The following is a 13136-nucleotide window of genomic DNA, read 5'->3' as shown; positions in this document are numbered from 1 at the left end:
ATGCCCCCTTCGGTCTCCTCATGCCCCAGACTAAGAACGGAGATTAGATGCTCCTGTGAGAGATGCCGCCACATCAGAGGAAGCACACAAGGTTGGGGGTGGGTGTCACAGCTAAACAAAAGGAGGAAAGGAAAGACACCAAGGAAGGAGGCCAAACTGAAAACCTAAGTCACAAAAGAGACGATGATTTGCGCTAAGGACAGGCACTGCTGGAAACATGGAGCAGGGACAGGTCACAGCCCCCTTCGCACCTCAGCTTGCAGCAGGCGCCTTCCTCTCATAAAGCTAGGATTTCTGTTAAAATAAATGTGTGTACAAACTGGATTATTCTGAATATCATTTTAATAAGAATATAAAACTTAACATGTAACGTTTTCATGGGAGACTTGAGCTTCTGTCTTTAAAAGCTATTTATTGGTATTCATGATGCAATATGTGAATATCCTACAATAAATATCTGAAGTCTCTCCACTTCTGTTTTGATCTCCCCTAGCTTTGTTTCTCGGCCTTATTTGCCAAGACAACCCATAAAATCTCTAATCTCTGATGAGGTAGGGTTTATGTTTTGTTTACCTGCAGCTATGTGTTTTTTTTCCCATCTCCTGTTTGTGTATGTGCAGACACCACTGATGTAAGGCAAAAAAGCAAAAACATACTGTTTGTGTTTCTTATCAAAGAGCCTATATGACCGTTAGCGTAACTGATGCTACCTTGGGCCCATACAGCTCCTCCTGTCCTCCCGCTGACCCTATCCAGGACTGTACCGTAAAATAAATCACTTCTCTGTCATTAGGAGCTTTGTAGTTAAGAGACATTGTTTAATAATCATTAGGACCAGGTGGCCTCCATGCTCTGTTAGTCCCTAAACAATGATGAAGACCTTTGCTGATGTATTCCCAGCACCCACGAGACATTTACCCATTCATAAAACTTGACTTAGGAAGGCACGTCCTATTTCCGATCAGCCCCCCAACTCCTTGGTTAACTATAAAACTCTCCCAATGTCCCCTCAGAGGTGTGGAATGCAGCTGCGAATGCTTCTGGGTCATTGTCCACCTGATCCAGATCCCACTCTGTACCTTATCCTGTAATAAACTGGTCCATTGATTACATGGAGCTGCCTGCCTCGATTTTCTGTCTCAAGATGCCTTCTCAGTTCAGTGGGCACTTTTGATTCCCTCTGTCCTCCAACATTGCTCGAATTATGAGTTAATTTATACAACAGATTGGATACAGTAAAAGAAAAAGAAACCTTAAAGAAAAAGTTCATTGGCAGCATACCTGTGCCAAAGTTTAAGTATATGTTGAAGCTTTTAAAAAAATATACAAAATTGGAGCGGGATCAAGCATCTTTACACAACTGGGCCCAAGCTGTTTGGGCCTTGTATCTTTCTGGGACAAGAGAATGGGAGCTTGTGACCACCTCAAAGGCCTGTATCAAAATGGCTAATAACCAGGTCAAATGGATTTCCTATTGCCAAGTTGTGCTAACCAGAAATAAACAATTTTCTTTCTGTCTGGTTGATTTAACCTCTTTGTGATTTAGTTTCCTTATGTAAGAATAGAACTATTTACCAGCACCCAAAGTCTAGGAGACCATAGAATGTTGAAGACGAAAAGAACCTTAGAAATTGTTCATTCCACACTCATAGGTGATAAAAATCATGGCCTCAGATGGTTAAGTGACTTGTTCAGAGTTGCAAAGCTCAATTTAGGGGCTCATTGAAGAATATTCTAACAAAGGTTGGAATAGAATTCTCTAAAAAAGACATATATTTATTTCAATTAAAGATATTTAATAACATTTCTTCTTAGGAAAACATGCAATAATACTGAAAGAACTTTCTATTAGTCTTCTTAGAACAATGGCTTCAGAAATGAAGGTGAGAAAACTAGAGGCAAAGACATATCCTCGTTTTAGTATCTTAAGCAGTGCTATGGTCTCAATGTTTGTGTCCCCCCAAATTTGTATATTGAAACTAACCTCCAAGGTGGGACCTTTGAGAGGTAATTAGGCCATAAGGATAAAGCCCTTATATAAGTGTTCTAATAAAATGTACCCTTATAAAAGAGGCCTGGAAGAGCTCCCTTGCCTCCTCTGCCATGTAAGGATACAGCAAGAAGTCAGCAGTCTGCAACCTGGAAGAGGGTCCTTACCAGACCCGACCATGCTGGTACCCCAATCTTGAGCTTACAGCTTCCAGAACCATAAGCAATAAATTCTTGCTGTTTATAAACTCCGCACTTTATGGTATTTTTACTATAGCAGCCCAAATGGACTAAGACAAACATTGATAATATCCTTTAGTAGAGGGCAGAGCTTTAAATAGAGTATACAAGCACAGGAGGTATAAAATTTAATTCTCATGATTTTTTTTTGGTAGTCAAAGAAAAATTCCTGGGCTTCCCTGGTGGCACAGTGGTTGAGAGTCTGCCTGCCGATGCAGGGGACACGGGTTCATGCCCCGGTCTGGGAGGATCCCACATGACGCGGAGCGGTTGAGCCCGTGAGCCATGGCCGCTGAGCCTGTGCATCCGGAGCCTGTGGTCCACAACGGGAGAGGCCACAACAGTGAGAGGCCCACGTACCGAAAAAAAAAAAAAAAGAATGTAGAATACTATACCTTTTTAATTTCAGATTTCAAATTACAAGGGTTACTCTGCTGGCTGAAGAGGGATTTCTTGAATCTCTCTATAACTCTTCTTTTCAAATTGTGGTGCAAAGATGGAGGAAGCTGCATAAAATGAGAAAATCATTATAAGCACATTTTTAACTATGCATAGCTGACTCCCAGGAAGCATTTGTGAGGGTAGCAATATTCACTCAACAGGACTAAATAAGAATTTAAATTTTACTCCAAATAGCATGACTTAATGTTACAATTTTTCATTCTACAATCCAGAAGAAACACATTACTCTGTTCTCTTTAAAAAGGCTACTTCTAATTATGTTACTGTTCTTTCATTTTATTTATATTAGTTTTTCATAGAATGACTAAATTATATATTAGTTGCATGTATAAATTGAATTTTGTAAACAACAGACTTACAAGGAAAGATGCATTCTATGAATGCTTAAGTGCTTGTATCATGCCCAGAACCATGCTGAACACTCTCATCATGGTCCTTGTCCTGAAAAATCTGACACTTTGGACCAGGAAGCATACATCTGCATTAGTACAGAGTCAGAGGCCTGTTTCTGAATATACAGCTGGAGAGAGATTAGATTGGAGGGACCAGTCTTATCAAGAAGAAAGAGAGAAATGAATTTGTGTACATTAGGGCTCAGCAGGATGAATTAGATTTAATAAGTAAATAGTAGGAAGCCAGTGGTTTGAGTGGAGAAGGTAAGGGAAAGTACCTCAAGACACATTTTTGGTCTTAATAATTCTCTACTGTTAACCCACCAGAAGTTGCCACTATCGTAAGTCAAACACCAAAGGGCAATGTTGGCCCAGGACCTTCTAGTTGATGCCCAGCATGATTCTACCTGTCAAAGGGAAAGGTAGCAGGCCTTTCTGACATACCTCACTGTCTTCTACAGCACTGGTGCATCCTTCAAAAGTAACTTACCCCGGTTGTGGCAGCCATCAGTATCACATTAATTCAGATACTCTTAAAACCTTGCTATTCATTTAACTTCATAAGCCTCTAGTTAACTTAGAATTGCTTTTACTACTCCTGATGGTTTGAATTAATCCTCACAAAAACTTTCTTGCATAAGTTAATATTCAGTCAACTTAAGATTCATATACGGGGGGGGGGAGCGAGAAGATGGCGGAAGAGTAAGACGCGGGGATCACCTTCCTCCTCACAGATACATCAGAAATACATCTACACGTGGAACTTCTCCTATAGAACACCCACCGAACGATGGCAGAAGACCTCAGACCTCCCAAAAGGCAAGAAACTCCCCACGTACCTGGGTAGGGCAAAAGAAAAAAGAATAAACAGAGACAAAAGAATAGGGACGGGACCTGCACCAGTGGGAGAGAGCCGTGAAGGAGGAAAGGTTCCCACACACTAGAAGCCCCTTCGCGGGCGGAGACTGCGGGTGGCGGAGGGGGAAGCTTCAGAGCCGCGGAGGAGAGCGCAGTAACAGGTTGCGGAGGGCAAAGCCGAGAGATTCCGCAGAGGATCGGTGCCTATCAGCACTCACCAGCCCGAGAGGCTTGTCTGCTCACCGGCCGGGGCGGGCGGGGCTGGGAACTGAGCCTCGGGCGGATCCCAGGAAAAGGTCTGGAGTTGGCAGAGTGAAAACAGCCTGAAGGGGTTAGTGCACCACGGCTGGCCGGGAGGGAGTTCGGGAGAAGTCTGGAGCTGCCGAAGAGGCAAGAGACCTTTTCTTCCCTCTTTACCTCCTGCTGCGCGAGGAGAGGGGTTTAAGCGCGCCGCTTAAAAGAGCTCCAGAAACGGGCGCAGAGCTACCGAAGAGACAAGAGACTTTTTCTTGCCTCTTCGCTTCCTGGGGCGCGAGGAAAGGGAATTAAGGGCACCACATAAAGGAGCTCCAGAAACGGGCGCGAGCTGCGGCTGTCGGCACGGACAACAGAGACGGGTGTGGGACGCTAGGGTTGCTACTGCCGCCACCAAGAGGCCTGTGTGCGAGCACAGGTCACTCTCCACACCGCCCCTCTCTGGAGCCTGTGCAGCCCACCACTGCCAGGGTCCCGGGATCCAGGGACTGCTTCCCCGGGAAAACCCGCGGTGCGCCTCGGGCCGGTGCAGCGTCACGCCGGCCTCTGCCGCCGCGGACTCGCCCCACATCCGTGCCCCCCCCTCCCCAAGCCTGAGTGAGCCAGAGACCACGAATCAGCTGCTCAGTTAATGCTGCTCCTTTGACCCCGCCCTCTCTGAGCGAAGGGCAGACGCCCTCGGACGACCTGCGCGCAGAGGCGGGGCCAGGTCCAGGGCTGAGCCCCAGGAGCTGTGCGAACAAAGAGACGGGAAGGTCCCTCCCAGCAGCCTCAGAAACAGCGGGTTAAAGCTCCACAGTCAGCTTGAAGTGCCCAGCATCTGTGGAAAACCTGAATAGACAGCGAAATATCCCAGGTTGAGGAGGTGGACTTTGGGAGCAAGATATACTATTATTTTCCCCCTTTTTCTTTTGTGAGTGTGTATGTGGGTGCTGCTGTGTGAGATTTTGTCTGTGTAGCTTTGTTTTCACCATTTGTCCTGGGGTTAGACAGACCCCCCCTTTTTTTTTCTTTAATAGAAATTTTTCTTCTTAATAATTATTTTTTTATTTTAATAACTGTATTTTACCCTACTTTATTTTTCTTTTCCCCTTTCTTTCTTCCTTTCTTCCCTCCTTTCTTTCCTATTTCCCTCCTTCCTTCCTTCCTCCCTTCCTTCCTTTATTCCCTCCTTCCTTCCTCCCTTCCTTTCTTCCTCCCTCCCTTCCTTTCTTTATTCCCTCCTTCCTTCCTCCCTTCTTTTCTTCCTCCCTCCCTTCCTTTCTTCCTTCCTTCCCTCCCTTCCTCCTTCCTTCCTTCCTTTCTTGCCTTTCTATTTTTTTCCTCCCTTTTGTTTTGAGCCGTGAGGATTAAAGGTTCTTGGCACTCCAGCCAGGTGTCAAGGCTGTGTCTCTGAGGTGGGAGAACTAACCTCAGAACACTGGTCCACAAGAGACCTCTCAGCTCCACGTAATATCAAACAGCGAAAATCTCCCAGAGATCTCCATCTCAACACCAAGACCCAGCTTCACTCAAGGACCAGCAACGAACAGTCCTGGACACCCTATACCCAACAAAGAGTGAGACAGGTCTACAGCCCCATCCATTAGCAGAGAGGCTGCCTAGAATCATAGTAAGGCTACCGACATCCCCATACACGCCACCAGACATGGACCTGCCCGCCAGGGAGATGGGATCCAGCCTCATCCACCAGAACAGGGACACTGGTCCCCCTAACCAGGAAACCTGCTCAACCCACTGAACCAACCTCAGCCACTGGGGAGAGCCACCAAAAATAGATAGAACTACAAACCTGCAGCCTGCAAAACGGAGACCCCAAACACAGTAAGATAAGCAAAATGAGAAGACAGAAAAACACACAGCAGATGAAGGAGCAAGATAAAAACACACCAGACCTAACAAATGAAGAGGTAATAGCCAGTCTACCTGAAAGAGAATTCAGAATAATGATGGTGAAGATGATTCAAAATCTTGGAAACAGAATAGACAAATTGCAAGAAACAGTTAACAAGGACCTAGAAGAAATAAAGAGGAAGCAAGTAATGATGAGCAACACAATAAATGAAATGAAAAATACTCTAGATGGGATCCGTAGCAGAATAACTGAGACAGAAGGACGGATAAGTGACCTGGAAGATAAAATAGTGGAAATAACTACTGTAGAGCAGAAGAAAGAAAAAACAACGAAAAGAACCGAGGACAGTCTCAGAGATCTCTGGGACAACATTAAATGCACCAACATTCAAATCATAGGGGTCCCAGAAGAAGAAGAGAAAAAGAAAGAGACTGAGAAAATATTTGAAGAGATTATAGTTGAAAACTTCCCTAATATAGGAAAGGAAATAAAGTCCAGGAAGCACAGAGAGTCCCATAAAAGATAAACCCAAGAATAAACACGCCGAGACACATAATAATCACACTGTCAAAAATTAAATACAAAGAAAACATATTAAAAGCAGCAAGGGAAAAACAACAAATAACACACAAGGGAATCCCCATAAGGCTAACATCTGATCTTTCAGCAGAAACTCTACAAGCCAGAAGGGAGTGGCAGGACATATTTAAAGTGATGAAGGAAAAAAACCTACAACCAAGATGACTCTACCCAGAAAGGATCTCATTCAGATTTGATGGAGAAGTTAAAACCTTTACAGACAAGCAAAAGCTGAGAGAGTTCAGCACCACCAAACCAGCTTTACAGCAAATGCTAAAGGAACTTCTCTAAGCAAGAAACATAAGAGAAGGAAAAGACCTACAAGAACAACCTGAAACAATTAAGTAAATGGTAATAGGAATGCACATATCAATAATTACTTTAAATGTAAATGGATTAAATGCTCCTACCAAAAGACACAGACTGGCTGAATGGATACAAAAACAGGACCCATATATATGCTGTCTACAAGAGACCGACTTCAGACCTAGGGACACTTACAGGCTGAAAGTGAGGGGATGGAAAAAGATATTCCATGCAAATGGAAATCAGAAGAAAGCTGGAGTAGCAATTCTCGTATCAGACAAAATAGACTTTAAAATAAAAACTATTACAAGAGACAAAGAAGGACACTACATAATGATCAAGGGATCGATCCATGAAGAAGATATAACAATTGTAAATATTTATGCACCCAACATAGGCGCACCTCAATACATAAGGCAAATACTAACAGCCATAAAAGGGGAAATAGATAGTAACACAATCATAGTAGGGGACTTTAACACCCCACTTTCACCAATGGACAGATCATCCAAAATGAAAATAAAGAAGGAAACACAAGCTTTAAATGATACATTATACAAGATGGATTCACTTGATATTTATAGGACATTCCATCCAAAAACAACAGAAAACACATTTTTCTCAAGTGCCCATGGAACATTCTCCAGGATAGATTATATCTTGGGTCACAAATCTAGCCTTGGCAAATTTAAGAAAATTGAAATCATATAAGTATCTTTTCTGACCACCACGCTATTACACTAGATATCAATTACAGGAAAAGATCTGTAAAAAATACAAACACATGGAGGCTAAACAATACACTACTTAATAACGAAGTGATCACTGAAGAAATCAAAGAGGAAATCAAAAAGTACTTAGAAACAAATGACAATGGAGACACGACGACCCAAAACCTATGGGATACAGCAAAAGCAGTTCTAAGAGGGAAGTTTATAGCAATACATTCATACCTTAAGAAACAGGAAGCATCTGGAATAAACAACCTAACTTTGCACCTAAAGCAATTAGAGGAGGAAGAACAAAAAAACGCCAAATTTAGCAGAAGGAAAGAAATCATAAAGATCAGATCAGAAATAAATGAAAAAGAAATGAAGGAAACAATAGCAAAGATCAATAAAAGTAAAAGCTGGTTCTTTGAGAAGATAAATAAAATTGATAAACCATTAGCCAGACTCATCAAGAAAAAAAGGGAGAAGACTCAAATCAATAGAATTAGAAATGAAACAGGAGATGTAACAACTGACTCTGCAGAAATACAAAAGATTATTAGAGATTACTACAAGCAACTGTATGCCAATAAAATGGACAACCTGGAAGAAATGGACAAATTCTTAGAAATGCACAACCTGCCAAGACTGAACCAGGAAGAAATAGAAAATATGAACAGACCAATCACAAGCACTGAAATTGAAACTGTGATCCAAATCTTCCAACACACAAAAGCCCAGGACCAGATGGCTTCACAGGCGAATTCTATCAAACATTTAGAGAAGAGCTAACACTGATCCTTCTCAAACTCTTCCAAAAGATGGCAGAGGGAGGAACACTCCCAAACTCATGCTATGAGGCCACCATCACCCTGATACCAAAACCAGACAAAGATGTCACAAAGAAAGAAAACTATAGGCCAATATCACTGATGAACATAGATGCAAAAATCCTCAACAAAATACTAGCAAACAGAATCCAACAGCACATTAAAAGGATCATACACCATGATCAAGTGGGGTTTATCCCAGGAATGCAAGGATTCTTCAATATACGCAAATCAATCAACGTGATACACCATATCAACAAACTGAAGGAGAAAAACCATATGATCATCTCAATAGATGCAGAGAAAGCTTTTGACAAAATTCAACACCCATTTATGATAAAAACCCTGCAGAAAGTAGGCATAGAGGGAACTTTCCTCAATATAATAAAGGCCATATATGACAAACCCACAGCCAGCAGTGTTCTCAATGGTGAAAAACTGAAACCATTTCCACTAAGATCAGGAACAAGACAAGGTTGCCCACTCCCACCACTCTTATTCAACATAGTTTTGGAAGTTCTAGCCACAGCAATCCGAGAAAATAAAGAAATAAAAGGAATCCAAATAGGAAAAGAAGAAGTAAAGCTGTCACTCTTTGCAGATGACATGATACTATACATAGAGAATACTAAGGATACTACCAGAAAACTACTAGAACTAATCAATGAATTTGGTAAAGTAGCAGGATACAAAATTAATGCACAGAAATCTCTGGCATTCTTATATACTAATGATGAAAAATCTGAGAGTGAAATTAAGAAAACACTCCCATTTACCATTGCAACAAAAAGAATAAAATATCTAGGAATAAACCTACCTAAGGAGACAAAAGACTTGTATGCAGAAAACTATAAGACACTGATGAAAGAAATTAAAGAAGATACAAATAGATGGAGAAATATACCATGTTCTTGGATTGGAAGAATCAACATTGTGAAAATGACTCTATTACCCAAAGCAATCTACAGATTCAATGCAATCCCTATCAAATTACCACTGGCATTTTTTACAGAACTAGAACAAAGAATTTCACAATTTGTATGGAAACACAAAAGACCCCGAAGAGCCAAAGCAATCTTGAGAACAAAAAATGGAGCTGGAGGAATCAGGCTCCCTGACTTCAGACTCTACTACAAGGCCACAGTAATCAAGACAGTATGGTACTGGCACAAAAACAGAAATATAGATCAATGGAACAGGATAGAAAGCCCAGAGATAAACCCACACACATATGGTCACCTTATCTTTGATAAAGGAGGGAAGGAAACACAGTGGAGAAAAGACAGCCTCTTTAATAAGTGGTGCTGGGAAAACTGGACAGCTACCTGTAGAAGTATGAAATTAGAACACTCCCTAACACCATACACAAAAATAAACTTAAAATGGGTTAAAGACCTAAATGTAAGGCCAGACACTATCAAACTCTTAGAGGAAGACATAGGCAGAACACTCTATGACATCAATCACAGCAAGATCCTTTTTGACCCATCTCCTAGAGAAATGGAAATAAAAACAAAAATAAACAAATGGGATCTAATGAAACTTCAAAGCTTTTGCACAGCAAAGGATACCATAAACAAGACCAAAAGACAACCCTCAGAATGGGAGAAAATATTTGCAAATGAAGCAACTGACAAAGGATTAATATCCAAAATTTATAAGCAACTCATGCATCTCAATAACAAAAAAACAAACAACCCAATCCAAAAATGGGCAGAAGAACTAAATAGACATTTCTCCAAAGAAGATATACAGATTGCCAACAAACACATGAAAGAATGCTCAACATCATTAATCATTAGAGAAACGCAAATCAAAACTACAATGAGATATCATCTCACACCGGCCAGATTGGCCATCATCAAAAACTCTAGAAACAATAAATGCTGGAGAGGGTGTGGAGAAAAGGGAACACTCTTGCACTGTTGCTGGGAATGTAAAATGATACAGCCACTATGGAGAACAGTATGAAGGTTCCTTAAAAAACTATAAATAGAACTACCGTATGACCCAGCAATCCCACTACTGGGCATATACCCTGAGAAAACCATAATTCAAAAAGAGTCATGTACCAAAATGTTTATTGCAGCTCTATTTACGATAGCCAGGACATGGAAGTAACCTAAGTGTCCATCAACAGATGAATGGATAAGGATGATGTGGCACATATATACAATGGAATATTACTCAGCCATAAAAAGAAATGAAACTGAGTTATTTGTAATGAGGTGGATAGACCTGGAGTCTGTCATACAGAGTGAAGTAAGTCAGAAGGAGAAAAACAAATACTGTATGCTAACACATATATATGGAATCTAAAAAAAAAAAATGTCATGAAGAGATTAGTGGTAGGATGGGAATAAAACACAGACCTACTAGAGCATGGACTTGAGGATATGGGGAGGGGGAAGGGTAAGCTGTGACGATGTGAGAGAGTGGCAGGGACATATACACACTACCAAATGTAAATTAGATAGCTAGTGGGAAGCTGCAGCATAGCACAGGGAGTTCACCTCTGTGCTTTGTGACCACCTAGAGGGGTGGGATAGAGAGGGTGGGAGGGAGGGTGACACAAGAGGGAAGAGTTATGGGAACATATGTATATGTATGACTGATTCACCTTGTTGTAGGGGAGAAACTAACACACTATTGTAAAACAGTTATACTCAAATAAAGATGTTAAAAAAGAAATAAAAAATAAAAAAAATTTAAAAAAGAAAAAAAAAGATTCATATACAGGGCAGTATTAGAAAGCTATTGTATCTTATCAGAATAATTATCACAAGCGACAACACCCTATCTTTAAAGTTTTCATGGAAGAATTAAAAATTTTGCACAGAATGATGACTCACACATAATTTAAAACTGCAGATGATATAAGTATAAATATATATATATATAAGAATTATAATACTAAGAATAAAATTACGAATACCTATGACTTGTATGTGTCAGGCACTATGGTTACTCTTTCACATGCATTAGCTCACTTTTTTCTTGACAATAAACTTATAAACTAGGTACTATCATATAGGTGAGGAAATCAGACCTTATATAACACCCAAGATAATTTCTGAGGTAGTGAGTCTATCAGCACAACTATTGTTCGAGAGCAAATACCATCACCACTAGCATTACACTAGTACAGCACTTTATAAACATTTCACATACTTTATTTCCTTTATCACAATAGTTCCATAAGCTACATGAATTTTACTGATGAAGAAACGATTCTAGAAAAGGTAATGATTCCTTCAATGTCAAAAGTCTAAAAGTGTGGTTTTTGTTTCTTTTTATCATACAAAATAAAGTAACACCAGAAAAAAAAGAAATCTTATACATTTATATTGTAGGTTTTCTCAAACATAATATATGGATTCTTTCTAAAGAACTAGTATCTCCAAAAATACATTGGCAGACCATCAGTAGCCCACAGGGCCTCCTTTGATGGTGACTCAAACAATATATTTTCAACAGAAAAAAGTTATTTTGAAATATTACTATTTAAGAGGAGATTGCTATATGCTGATTTTTAAAGCATTCATTTAACATAACAATCAAATCTTAACTATAGAGTTAAATCCAAAGCTTAGGTTGGCTGCACAGGTTCTACCTAAGCAATAACACATAAAGACTCCTACTAAAAGATAATGTATGTACTTTAGTCACCTTGTATGCTCAAAGATGGATTTTGGTTTCCAGCAATGGAAATGAACCACTGATTTCATTCTTATCTTACTGGTCTTAAGATTCCCATCTTATTATTTTTTTAACATCTTTATTGGAGTATAATTGCTTTACAATGGTGTGTTAGTTTCTGCTTTATAACAAAGTGAATCAGTTATACATATACATATGTTCCCATATTTCTTCCCTGCTGTGTCTCCCTCCCTCCCACCCTCCCTATCCCACTTCTCTAGGCAGTCACAAACCACATAGCTGATCTCCCTGTGCTACACGGCTGCTTACCACAAGCTATCCACGTTATGCTTGGTAGCATATATATGTCCATGAAACTCGCTCACCTTGTCACAGCCTCCCCCTCCCCCTCCCCCTCCCCATATACTCAAGTCCATGCTCTAGTAGGTCTGTGTTTTATTACCATGTTACCACTAGGTCCTTCATGAACTTTTATTTTCTTAGATTCCATATATATGTGTAAGCATACGGTATTTGTTTTTCTATTTCTGATTTACTTTGCTCTGTATGACAGACTCTAGGTCCATCAACCTCACCACAAATAACTCAATTTCGTTTCTTTTTATGGCTGAGTAATATTCCATTGTGTATATATATGCCACATCTTCTTCTGAGCATTCTCTCATGTGTTTGTTGGCAATCTGTATATCTTCTTTGGAGAAATGTCTATTTAGGTCTTCTGCCCATTTTTGGATTGGGTTGTTTGTTTTTTGTTATTGAGCTGCTTGTAAATTTTGGACATTAATCCTTTATCAGTTGCTTCATTTGCAAATATTTTATCCCATTCTGAGGTTTGTCTTTTGGTCTTGTTTATGGTTTCCTTCACTGCGAAAAATCTTTTCAGTTTCAGTAGGTCCCATTTGTGTTTTTATTTCCATTTCTCTAGGAGGGGTGTCATGCTGTGATTTATGTCATAGAGTGTTCTGCGTATGCTTTCCTCTAAGAGCTTGATAGTGTCTGC

The 13136-nt window shown here is 40.3% G+C and overlaps 1 protein-coding gene across 16 annotated transcripts in view; it reads right to left on the bottom strand.

The window, feature by feature from the left end:
• The window catches only part of NEK10 (NIMA related kinase 10), a 312063-nt gene that overhangs the window by 28784 nt on the left and 270143 nt on the right, over nucleotides 1-13136 (bottom strand). For all 16 annotated transcript variants that reach the window (XM_067005874.1, XM_067005868.1, XM_067005869.1 and 13 more), the window contains one exon: nucleotides 2625-2735. In XM_067005874.1, coding sequence (XP_066861975.1) covers nucleotides 2625-2735 — 111 coding nt within the window. The remainder of the gene's footprint in view (nucleotides 1-2624; nucleotides 2736-13136) is intronic.

This window comes from Kogia breviceps, chromosome 10, assembly GCF_026419965.1.
Source record: "Kogia breviceps isolate mKogBre1 chromosome 10, mKogBre1 haplotype 1, whole genome shotgun sequence".
Classification (NCBI taxonomy): Eukaryota; Metazoa; Chordata; class Mammalia; order Artiodactyla; family Physeteridae; genus Kogia; species Kogia breviceps.
The sequence above is the reverse complement of the archived record's forward strand: the minus strand, read 5'-3'. Positions and strand labels throughout refer to the sequence as shown.